At 39.9% G+C, this 13,001-nt stretch overlaps 1 protein-coding gene and 1 pseudogene across 4 annotated transcripts in view; one reads left to right on the forward strand and one right to left on the reverse strand.

The window, feature by feature from the left end:
• The window catches only part of GFPT1 (glutamine--fructose-6-phosphate transaminase 1), a 66,275-nt gene that overhangs the window by 39,206 nt on the left and 14,068 nt on the right, over window positions 1-13,001 (forward strand). For all 4 annotated transcript variants that reach the window (XM_063789764.1, XM_515528.8, XM_063789763.1 and 1 more), the window contains 5 exons: window positions 57-220; window positions 2,390-2,485; window positions 6,211-6,308; window positions 9,884-10,004; window positions 10,394-10,551. In XM_063789764.1, coding sequence (XP_063645834.1) covers window positions 57-220; window positions 2,390-2,485; window positions 6,211-6,308; window positions 9,884-10,004; window positions 10,394-10,551 — 637 coding nt within the window. The remainder of the gene's footprint in view (window positions 1-56; window positions 221-2,389; window positions 2,486-6,210; window positions 6,309-9,883; window positions 10,005-10,393; window positions 10,552-13,001) is intronic.
• Window positions 5,155-5,243, reverse strand: LOC112208306 (U2 spliceosomal RNA; annotated as a pseudogene).

The raw sequence follows: 13,001 nt of genomic DNA on the forward strand, positions 1-13,001 counted from the left end.
ATTTGTAATAATGATCCTTGGTTATCGATTGTAATATCTCCTTGAAAACTTTATAGTGCTGTCATAGAACACACCAATCGCGTCATCTTTCTGGAAGATGATGATGTTGCAGCGGTAGTGGATGGACGTCTTTCTATCCATCGAATTAAACGAACTGCAGGAGATCACCCCGGACGAGCTGTGCAAACACTCCAGATGGAACTCCAGCAGATCATGAAGGGTGAAAGTTTTTGTCATGTTATAGCTTGCTGTCCTTACTGGAAAGAATATATTCTACTTCCTTTCCTAGCATATTGAATCTAATAATGAATGATGAGTGGAATCTTCCACATGATTAGTGAAGGGACAACGCTAGGAAAAGGGATGATTCTTTAGAGAAATTATCTGCTGTTTTTACAATCGTCTTCAAACTAATTAATGATTTGTTATTTCTAACATAAAAAAGAGGTTATTAACACTTGATACTTTAAAGATACTTTATAAACATAAAAATAGTTAATGTTCTGTTCCTTTTTATTCTCTTTGTGCTTTAGTTTTCTTATATATAACATGAGGATAATATAGCCTGCCTCATTAAGGTTGTTTTGAGGATTAAGAAGCTACTATATGGCTGGGTGCGGTGGCTCACACCTGTAATCTTAGCACTTTGGGAGGCCGAGGCGGGCAGATCACCTAAGGTGGGGAGTTTGAGACCAGTCTGGCCTTGCCAACATGGAGAAACCCCGACTGTACTAAAAAATACAAAATTAGCTGGGTGTGGTGGCGCATGCCTGAAATCCCAGCTACTCGGGAGGCTGAGGCAGGAGAATGGCTTGAACCCGGGAGGCGGAGGTTTCAGTGAGCCGAGATTGCGCCATTGCACTCCAGCCTTGGCAACAAGAGCGAAACTCTGTCTCAAAAAAAAAGAAGCTTAAAACAGTGTCTGACACACTTAGTCGTATGTAATATTTGCTTCTGTTAACTATTATAATTATTATGATTTGGATTATTTTATTCCTTTCTGATGGGATTGTGGTAGGAATAAAAACTAACATTGGCCAGGCACGGTGGCTCATGCCTGTAATCTCAACACTTAGGGAGGCCAAGGTAGGAGGATCATTTGAGCTCAGGAGTTTGAGACCAGCCTGGGCAACATAGTGAGACCTTATCTCTACTACAAACTAAAAAAAAAAAAAGTCTGGGTGCACTGGCTCACACCTGTAATCCTAGCACTTTGGGAGGCTGAAGCAGGCAGATTGCCAGAGCTCAGGAGTTCAAGACCAGCCTCAGCAACATAGCAAAACCCTGTTTCTACTAAAAATACAAAGAAAATTATGGGCATGGTGGCACGTACCTGTAGTCTCAGTGACTGGGGAGGCTGAGGTGGGAGAATCGCTTGAACCCAGGAGGCAGAGGTTGCAGTGAGGTGAGATCGTGCCACTGCACTCCAGCCTGGGTGACAGAGCGAGACTCTGTCTCAAACAAAACAAAACAAAACAAAACTATGAGCCGGGCATGGTAGTGTGTGCCTGTAGTCTCAGCTACTCAGGTGGCTGAGGTGTGAGAATTGCTTGAGCCCAGGAGATCGAGGCTGCAGTGAGCGGTGATCTTGCGGTGATCACTTCAGTCTGGGTGACAAAGACCCTGTCTCAAAAAAAAAAGTAAAAATAAGAAATAACATTTATTGCATAACTCTCTCTATAGATATATGTCAGATTTTTTGCTTTATTAATCCATACTACAATCCATACTGTGAAGTAATTGGTCTCTTATTTTATAGATTAATAATTTCCCCAGCTTAGATAGTAAAGGATAGAACTACAGTTTGAATGTAGGTTGCACTCCAAAACTTACAGCTTGTCCCAGTTGACCGAGTGCGGTGGCTCACGCCTGTAATCCCAGCACTTTGGGAAGCTGAGGTGGTTGGATCATGAGGTCAGGAGTTCGAGACCAGCCTGGTCAGTATGGTGAAACCTTGTCTCTACTAAAAATACAAAAAATTAGCCGGGCGTGGTAGCACACGCCTGTAGTCGCAGCTACTCAGGAGGCTGAGGCAGGGGAATCCCTTGAATCCAGGAGGCCAAGATTGCAGTGAGCCTAGATCACGCCACTCCACTCCAGCCTGGGTGACAGAGCAAGACTCTGTCTCAAAAAAAAAAGCTTGTCTCATTCACTTGTTTTAACTGCACATTTCAAGTATGAAGTTAATTAAAAGTGACTTTTACTGTTATTGTTTTCCACATAGAGTAAAATATGTTCACCCAATCTTTTAGGCAGTCATGTCTATTGCATGACCTTTTGTTATATTTTATTTACCAAGATTATGTTAAAGGAGAGAGACTTTTAGTTGTGTACAAATTCTTTTATTTGATTTGTTTTCGTTTTAATTATGTGATTTCTATTACTATAGGCAACTTCAGTTCATTTATGCAGAAGGAAATATTTGAGCAGCCAGAGTCTGTCGTGAACACAATGAGAGGAAGAGTCAACTTTGATGACTATACTGGTAATTACATATGAATTATTTTATTATTTCAGTGTCTCTGACAGTAGGAGGTGCCATTAACAACCTGAAAGTTCATTGCCCTTAATAGCCTTGTAGAACAACTACAGCTGCCAGCCATCAGTGGAGCCCAGCCATCTTGGAAAAAGTTCTTTAGTGTGTGATTCTACCTATATAAGATATCTAGAATAGTCAGATTCACAGAAACAGAAAGTAGATTAATGGTTACCAGGGGCTGTGGGGAGGGGAAATGGGGAGTCACTGTTTAAAGGGTACAGAGTTTCAGTTGTGGGATGATGAAATTATAGAAATGGATTGTAGTGATGGTTGCACAATAATGTGAATGTGCTTAATGCCACTGAATTGTACATTTAAAAATAGTTAAAATGGTAAATTTTATGTGTAGGTCACCCACTGTGTACCAGGGACTGTCCTAGGTACTGTGAATTCTAAGAAGAATGAGACCTGGTCCCGTTGCTGGGCGGCTTATGTGTATCTGCCTGGGCTAGGTTTCCTTTCTGAGTGTATAAATAAGTAAAAGTGTGAACTTCCCCAGAGGTCTTTCAGGTATTTGCCTGATGCCTTTGGATAACCTGTTACCCTCCTGCATTTTTAAGGTAGAGGTGAGAGTACAACACTACTCTTTTTTTTTAGGATGGAGTTTTGCTATTGTTGCCCAGGCTGGGGTGCAGTGGTGCCATCTCGGCTCACCGCAACTGCTGCCTCCCGGGTTCAAGTGATTCTCCTGCCTCAGCCTCCCAAGTAGCTGGGATTACAGGCATGTACCACCAGAGGAATTGTATCTGCCTCTGTAGACAGAGGTGGTTGTTGAAGATGGTTGAGCTGGAAGAACTGGGAGAGTAGCAGTAAATTCTTTTATGGTATTTATGGAAATGAGGTCAGGAAAAAGATTTGTTTTATAAGGGAAGAAAATGAGACAAACTTTGGGAAGTTCACAGTTTTAAGAAGTACTTTTGGCTGGGTGCAGTGGCTCATGCCTGTAGTCCCAGTGCTTTGGGAACCCAAAGCGGGAGGATCGCTTGAGCTCAGGAATTCTAAAGCAGTCTGACCTCCTTTTTACTAAAAATTTTTAAAAAATTAGCTGGGTGTGGTGGTGGCTGCCTGTAGCCCTGGCTACTGAAGAGCCTGAGGTGGGAGGATTGCTTGAGCCCTGTAGATCGAGGCTGCAGTGAGCTCTGACTCTACCACTGCACTGCAGCCTGGTTGAAAGACCTGTCTCGAAAAAAAAAAAAAAAAAAGAGTACTTATATCTGTATTATGTACATAAAAGTTCTGTAATAAAACAGGATAGCTGTCATCTTTTTTGTTGTTAGGGTGAGGAGATTGAGGCTTTCAGTTTGCCAAAGGTCACATTGTTAGTCATTTATTGAACCAAACTAGTCCCCATGTATTCATTGTTCTAAGTGCTCTCCATCCCCTCGCCTGTCCATCAGGCATTCTTTCTTTTGCCTGTAGTGATGGCCTACCTCATCTCAAAAGGGATCAGGCTTCTCTCAAAAGCATCAAATTTAGAGCTTTGGGCAGCTTCTTTCAGAACTATCCCAACTATCCTCAGCCACCAGAAATTTCTAGGACTAATTTTAAGGAAACAACCGTGGCCAGCTAATCTCACTGTCTCACATCCATGTCATTCTTTGTCATCATCTGCAATACAGGTCTTTCTGGTAGTTGGTCTGCCCTTTTTTTTTTTTTTTTTTTTGCTTTGCTTTTATATTGAGTCTTTGCCTTTGCATGACCCTGATCCAGCCTTTTACTGTTGTTTCCTTTCTTCTCAGACATTTGTAATTAATGCCAAGGTCTGTGGAAAACACTGTAGGCAGAGGTACACAAACAGGCTTGGTCTAGTGCAGTAACAGCAAGAAGGCCAGTCTGGCTGGTGTGGCCTGAGTGAGAGGGGATGTGCTAGGATATTAGGTCAGAGTAAGCAGGAGACAGGTCTTATGGGACTTGAAGGCCAAAGTAAGTAGTTCGGATTTGATTATAAATTATTTGGGAAGCTAGTGACACTTTTTATTTTGTTTGGTTTTGTTTTCTACTTGCTAATTTTTTAAATAGAGAAACATACCTTCTTTCATTATTGAAATTCAAAACGGAGAACATATAATTATTCAAAAGATAAAAAGTAAAACACGTACCTTGGTTTTATAGTATAGCTAACTAAGATAAAAAAGAAGGTGGACTGGCTGGGCGCGGTGGCTGACACCTGTAATCCCAGCACTTTGGGAGGCCAAGGTGGGTGGATTACTTGAGGTCAGGAGTCCGAGACCAGCCTAGCCAACATGGTGAAACCCTCTCTACTAAAAATAGAAAAAAATTAGCTGGGCGTGGTGGCTCACGGCCTGTAATCCCAGCTACTAAGGAGGCCAAGGCTGGAGAATCGCTTGAACCTGGGAGGTGGAGGTTGCAGTGAGCCAAGATTGCACCACTGCACTCCAGCCTGGGCTACAGAGCAAGACTCTGTCTCAAAAAAAAGAAAAAAAAAAAAAAAGGTGAGGAGATGAAGAGAGCCAGGGGCAGAGTAGACAGACTGAAAATGGTTCAGAGAGAGCAGCAGGATGAGGCCCACGAGGAGGTACCTGTCATTCTCCTCAGCCAGATTTGGAATTATTTGAGTCCAGAAGCTCTCAGTGCCTTGACCACTATATTTACTTGGTGGGTGATTAGGGAATTTTAGTTGACCAGTTGAATGAATGTTGAACAGATACTACACTTGATCTTAGCCAAAAGGCCGAGAAGCGATAGAATGTTGAATGAGAATTTTTCACAGATAGAAAACTAGCCTGTGTGGAAGGATTTCTGGACAAGACACATGGAGAACAACATGTAAATAGCTATAGAAACTGAAAATGAAAAAGAGGACAGACTTCATTGGAGGGTCTTTATGTTTTTAAAGGATCACTGTAAGAGATCCTTCTGGTAGCATATGGAGAGCAGACTCAAGGAGGTGGAGAACAGAAGAGAGAACTGGAGAATGTTGCTGTCGTCCAGGCAGAGATGCTGGGTTTGAAGATAAATGTGGAGGGATCAGAACAATCAAGCATTTTGACTGAAGCATTAGGGGAATGGGGACAGCAAAGACTGAGAGGAGAGTGGGTTTATGTTACTCTACAGAGCACCTTTCTGGGCACCAGAGGGGAAATAAACGTAACTGAGATAATGTTTTTCCCAGACAGGTTTATTGAGACATAATTAGATATAATAAAATTCACCATTCCTAGTGTATAACTCTAAGTTTGACAAACCTCTACAACATAGTCATAATCATAACCTCTACAAAGTCAAGATGTAGAACAGTTCCATCCCTCCCAAAATTTCCTTGCACCCTATTGTTGTCAACCCCTCCTCCAGCTCCAGCCCTCTACATCTAATGATCTGTTTTCTGTGTCCCTCTACGTTTGCCTTTAAGATAACTTTCAAAGAGAAGAATGTAAAAATAACTAACTAAGGTAGAATGTAATAAATACTGTAATTGTGTGGGGATGTAGAGAGGTGAGTAAGGTCAGTTACAAGTTTGGGGGGGCCAGTTAAGTTGTGACTTATTTAATTTACTTTTCAAAATTACAGAGAACTGTGCTTTCCAAGAGGAATATTAATTCTTTAAAACAGCAGTATTCTTCCTCATATTGGCAGTGGATACTCACAAAATGCAATTGCCTAGTTCACATGGTTCTTTGCTAAATAATTATGTACACAAACTTTTATTTCAGTGAATTTGGGTGGTTTGAAGGATCACATAAAGGAGATCCAGAGATGCCGGCGTTTGATTCTTATTGCTTGTGGAACAAGTTACCATGCTGGTGTAGCAGTAAGTGCTTTTCAAAATTTTAATTATGTTGAATATTAGAGAATATCTGTAGACCAAGTAGTAGTCTAATAACATACTGTGTAAAACTATGTTTTGTTAATGTGTTATCTTTTCCCTTTTGTGATAAAGAAGGTAAGGGGAGAAATTTACCAGCTGCTTGGAATTATTTATCCATGGAAGATCTGTAGAAAAGGTCCCTAGATATACAGATAGACCTCCTGCAGCGGACTTCATGAAAGGCCAAGAGGGGGGAGAGTTTCTGTACTGTCCTAGACTTGTAGCCTAGGGAGCTTGCCTACATGTGTAAGAGCCATCATTGGGTTTTGCTTAGCATTGTTCACTTGCCCTAGACAGATGGCCTGCATCATGTGTGAACCTCAGTGCAATTTTACTTTGTGGGCACATTACTGCAAAGAAAGGTAGTCTGCTTTTTTTTTAAAATCAGATTTTATTCTTTAAATTGTTCTTTTAGAAGCTGAAATTCAGTATCAAAAATGTGTATTGTCAGTGCAGAAGCATAGGTGTATGAGGGTCTTTTATTCCAATAAAAGACCAATATTTGCCCATGTAGTTTCCTTAGAAAGAGACAGTTTATGTGCTGCTGATGTCAGCTGTTATGAACAGAAGACCTTTACATTCAATTTCTGCTTTTAGGATTGACTTCCAAAGTTCATGACATAATTTGTTTATTTGCTGAGGCATAAATATTTATTAGGAGCCATTTATTTAAGCAGTGAGTGAAACTATCTGGTCACCTCAACAAGCTTTGCTCTTTTCTAAGACTACATCAAATACCTCCTCCCCTCCTCCCCCAAAATTATATGGTCCTAAACAGAAAGTCTATGTAATGTTGAAGGGTAGAGGTCTAAAAAAGTGATTGTTTTGTCTGGGTGTTGTGGCTCACACCTGTAATCCCAGCACTTTGGGAGGGCAAAGTGGGAGGATCAGTTGACGCCAGGAGTTTGAGCCTGGGCAACATAGCGAGACCCCGTCTCTACCAAAAAAAAAATTATCGGGGTGTGGTGGCAACTCCCTGTAGTCCTAGCTACTTGGGAGGCTGAGGCAGGAGGATCGCTTGAGTCCAGAAGGTGAGGCTGCAGTGAGCCTAGATTGCACCGCTGAACTCCAACGTGGGCAACAAAACCAGGCCCTGTCTCAAAAAAAAAATATATTTTGAACACGGGAAGAAGAAAGACGTAAACACGTTAGTGGTGGCTTAGATCTATTACTGAATGAGCCCTCTATTCAGAAATAGAAAATTTGATTAAACACTTCATCTAATGCTAAGACAATTTTGGGGCAGAAATTATATACTCTGTTAGAATTCTCTAATGTAAGATTTTTTGTTGTTTTGTGGATGCCAAGACTACTGTAGTTAACAAACATTAGAAATCCCCCTGTGGTTTATCAGACAAAATAGTACCATTTATTTTATCCTGTTTTACATTTTTGTTGTTGTTTCATGACACATTTGCATTTTTTTTTTTAGTATCTATATCCTGAATAACTGACTTCACTCTAATCATTCTTAACTCATTGATGCCAGAGGTTGCAAAATTTTTTTGTGAAAAATCATCAGACCTTGGTGATGACCTTGAGCAGTAGGATATAAATAACTCCCACATGCTTAGCGTTCCAATGATGGAACACTAGGCATAAATGATTTAAGTATAGCCTACTTAATATGCTTTTCAAAATTTTAATTTTCTCTAGGTTTTGTAGTGGCATTCAGTGGAATTTATAGCATTAAGTTACTCTATTGTGATGGAAATATGTCATTTTGTGTATTTATAAAAAGTTGTTTGCAGCTGGGTGCAGTGGTGTGTGCCTATAGTTCCAGCTCCTTGGAAGCTGGGGCAGGAGGATCACTTGAGACCAAGAATTTGAGGCCACAGTGCCCTATAATCATGCCTCTGAATAGCTACTACACTCCAGCCTGGGCAACAAACCAAGACCCCATCTTTAACCAAAAAAAAAAAAAAAAAAAAAAAAAATTGCCCCAACTAAAATAATAAACTATTAATTAGCACAGATAAATCTTGAGATTACTTTTTTGGGGTTTATTACTTTTAAATATCTGGTAAGCCTCCAGATTTCCATCTTTCTCTCTTCTTTCCCCATCTTTTTATTTTGAAGAATATGATTCCAATGTAACATTTATATTATAAACTGGGTGAAAAGGTTTGGTTTACATTTATTTGTGGGAAAACATTTAGCATTTTAGTGTCGGTAACTTAATTATGTATAATAAAATATATTAATGGAAAAGAATAATAAAAAATAGGAGCATTTTATCTTCAATGATTTTCTTTACATGGTGTTGTAATATTGTTAAAAAATGCCAAATCAAAGTTATTTAACATTTTTGGGGGAACCAAGTAAAACGATTCTGTTCAAATTTGTGGGCAAGCAAAAGTTAAGGGCTATGAAATAAGGGCACCTTTAAGTTCTTTATTGCTGAGAAGGAGGAAAGCTGAGATGGATGAGAGATGGGGAGGGCCACTTGCCTGAAGAGGCTGGTGAAAGGCTGTCAGGTTAGGTGAGCTCCACAGTTAGAATTAAAGCAACACTAAATGTATACATTGGTTGAGCTTAAAGTTTTTGCTGCCTAAAAGATAATTTTTCTGTTTTTGATTTTCCGATGTTTAGTGTAAAAATAATTAGAATGGAAATTTACTGAAATGAAGGTTAAACTACGTTTTGCACAGAGGCATACTGCTCCCTACTTCATTCCCCCTGCCCCATGCCACAAAAGTTGAAAATAGTGAGCCCTCTTAAACAAGATTTCTAAAATATATTGACTTCTTTTGGGAAATGGTCATATTTATGAATACGTTGTACTTTTAAAGTGTTTAAGTTTTCTCTATATATTTGTACATCTGTTACCTGATTTGAAACCCCTCCCTGACTTGGGTATTACATGAATTTTCATTTTAAAGATTAGGAATTGGGAAGTTAGAGATAACACACAAGCTGACTCAGAACCATGCTCTTTCCACTTCTCAAAACGTTTTATATGTGTGGGTATGTTTCCTTATAAGAATGCATGTGGCCAGGCGCAGTGGCTCATGCCTGTAATCCCAGCACTTTGGGAGGCCAAGGCGAGCAGATCATGAGGTCAGGAGATCGAGACCATCCTGGCCAACATGGTGAAACCCCATCTCTACTAAGCTGGGCATGGTGGCGCATGCCTATAGTCCCAGCTACTCGGGAGGCTGAGGCAGGAGAATCGCTTGAACCCGGGAGGCGGAGGTTACGGTGAGCCGAGATGGCACCACTGCACTCCAGCCTGGCAACAGAGCGAGACTCCGTCTCAAAAAAAAAAAAAAAAAAAAGAAGGAATGTATACATAGATAGTTGTCTAAAGAGACTGATAGTAAAATGTTAGCCATGCTTATCTCAAGTGGTAGGATTTTGATTTTTTTTAAAAAAATATTTTAATCTGGGTTGTTTTTATTTTCTAACGTGTCATTTTTGTAATCAGAAAAAGCAAAAACTATACATTGAATCCAAAGAAGTCCGATGAAAGAGTATTTGAAGGAAAGTTCTGTGACCAAGTCATATTTTCTCTGCAGACACGTCAAGTTCTTGAGGAGCTGACTGAGTTGCCCGTGATGGTGGAACTAGCAAGTGACTTCCTGGACAGAAACACACCAGTCTTTCGAGATGATGTTTGCTTTTTCCTTAGTCAATCAGGTGTGTTAATTTTAAAGACTTAAAAGGAAGGAAAGTTATTCTTTCTAATAATTCTAGCATATCTTGGCAAAAGCTGATACTTAAAGATAAACTGGCATTGCAGATGACTTGACGAACACAGATTTATTTTAATGTTACATAATTCTTTATGAATTAGTAAAAATGAACACCTTTTATGTTCAAAGAGCTGGATTTTCAATGACAGAGAAGGAAGAGAGATCCTGACAAGCCATATTACTTAAAGTTTTATAAATTTATTAAGTGGATGTTTTGTATTTTATTTAAAACAAGTAATATTGTTGAAAGTGTGGTCAATTTGTTTTTGCTCCTAAGAAACAGCATATGTTAAAACTGTTCTGTGTGTTATGGTTGTCCTACTTTTTACACAGGTGAGACAGCAGATACTTTGATGGGTCTTCGGTACTGTAAGGAGAGAGGAGCTTTAACCGTGGGGATCACAAACACAGTTGGCAGTTCCATATCACGGGAGACAGATTGTGGAGTTCATATTAATGCTGGTCCTGAGATTGGTGTGGCCAGTACAAAGGTAAATTCTTGACTCATTTCTCTGATGATTATTTAATCATAGTGTCAGTGAAGCAGACTAGTCTGTAGACTAGTCTGTATCTTATTTTTGTTAGCAGTTATAGAACTCACACATTTTATTTTTGTTAGCAGTTATAGAACTCACACATTTTACTAGTCATTGTAATTATTGTAGGACTTTAGGGTCAGATAGATAAAAGACTTGTCATTCTCTCCCTCTTCCTAATAGAGTTTAAAAGGGACTTATGTATATAATGTAAGTCCATTTTGAAAAGGTCTCTGCTGGCTATCCTTGTCTATCGCTTACTGCCCTCCTGCTAGGCACAGTAGGATACATAACAAGTATATAACATCCCCTTCTTTTATGAAGTATAGTCTGGAATTTGAAAACTAACAAATTAGAAACATCCACTTTAACCATTTTTGGAATTTTTATTTACCTATTTATGGTTTCTGATAAATAATGTAAAAATATACATACTACCTCTGAAAGTTTGTAAGGAGGAATACACCTTTGGTATAAAATTTGGCAACTGCCAGGCATGGTGGCTCACGCCTGTAATCCCAGCACTTTGGGAGGCTGAGGCGGGCGGATCATTTGAGCTCAGGAATTCAAGACCAGCCTGGCCAACATGGTGAATCCCGTCTCTACTAAAAATACAAAAATTAGCCAGGTGTGGTAGCATGTGCCTGTAATCCCAGCATACCCAGGAGGCTGAGGCAAGAGAATCACTTGAACCTGGGAGGTGGAGGTTGCAGTGAGCCGAGATTGTGCCACTGCACTCCAGCCTGGGTGACAGAGCAAGAGTCTATCTTAAAAAAAAAAAAAAAAAAAAAAAAAAAATTTAAAATTTGGCAATTAAAAAAATTTTTTTAATGAGTATTGTATGACAATATCTTTCTCTTTAGATATTGCTCTGGGGAGGTTTAAAGGTACTGTCTTGTGTTTTGAAGGCCTGGTAAGACTACTTTGCTCTTTGGAATTGGAATATGCATAAATTTAGGTGGCTAATAAAAATAGGAAATCTTAGAAAGTTGTATAAATACAAGAGATTTTATCCCTCCACAAGTGTTTTTTTGGGGTTTTAGGTTTGTTTGTTTGTTATTTAGAGACAGGGTCTTGTTTTGTCACCCAGGCTGGGGCTGGAGTGCAGTGATAGGAATCATAGCTCCCTGCAGCCTCAGACTCATGGGCTCAAGTGATCTCTGCCTCAGCCTCCTGAGTGGCTGGGACTACAGATGCACCAGGCTAGTTTTTTGTTTTTTTTTTTTTAAGACGGGGTCTCACTATGTTGCCCAATGTGTTACTTTTTATGATTTCACATTTTTGTTTTCTCAATATTTTTCTGCCTAAGTTTGATATTTCTTGCTGATTATCTAATAAGATGTTGGGATATTGGTGGATTTGAGTTTAATTAAAGGATTGTGGAAGACAATGTTAATGTGTACATAACTGCATTTGAATTCTTTTCCCTCAAAGATTCTCATAGAGAATTTTTTGTAGAAAGTTTGTGATTCTTACATAAAAATTCTTCTTTTCTTTTTCTTTTTCTTTTTTTTGGAGACAGACTCTCACTCTGTTGGCCAGGCTGGAGTGCAGTGGCGTGATCTCAGCTCACTGCAACCCCCGCCTCCTGGATTCAAGCGATTCTCCTGCCTCAGCCTCCCAGGTAGCTGGGATTACAGGCACCTGCTACCATGCCTGGCTAATTTTTGTATTTTTGATAGCAATGGGGTTTCACCATGTTGGCCAGGCTTGTCCCTGACCTCAAGTGATCTGCCTGCCTCAACCTCCAAAAGTGCTGGAATTACAGGCATGAGCCACACTGTACCTGGCCCCCACCTTTTTTTTTTTTTTTTTTTTGGAGACAGGGTCTCTCCTCTTTGTCATCCAGAGTAGATAGAGTGCAGTGGTGCTCATGGCTTACTGCAGCCTGGACCTTCCCAGGCTCAGGTGATCCTCCCACCTTAGCCTCCTGAGTAGCTGGGACTACAGGTACAGGCCACTACCCATGCCTGGCTAATTTTTGTATTTTTTTGTAGAGACGGAGTTTTACCATGTTGCCCAGGCCAGTCTCGAACTCTTGGGCTCAAACGATCTGCCTGCTTTGGCCTCCCAAAGTGCTGGGGTTACAGGCATAAAAACTCTTGAGTGAGATTTTTATTTCTTGGGTATTTCAATATTGCTAACACTATAATTTACAGAGTGCTGAAACTTGAATTTTCTCCATATGGTAATTAAAACACGTTACATGTTTGTGCTTGGGTTTCCATCCTGTGGCTGAATAAATGACCAGCCACCTTTAGTAGCACTTAAGGATTTGATTGGGGGATTGGAATCCCAGAGCCTCTTTATTTATAACAGATTGTGAAACAAGGTCTACAGTGTGGTGTATGTGGGATATGGGATTGTTTGGATGGATGCCATTGACTTAATCTTTTCATAAAATG

The sequence above is a fragment of the Pan troglodytes genome, chromosome 12 (genome assembly GCF_028858775.2).
Source record: "Pan troglodytes isolate AG18354 chromosome 12, NHGRI_mPanTro3-v2.0_pri, whole genome shotgun sequence".
Lineage (NCBI taxonomy): Eukaryota > Metazoa > Chordata > Mammalia > Primates > Hominidae > Pan > Pan troglodytes.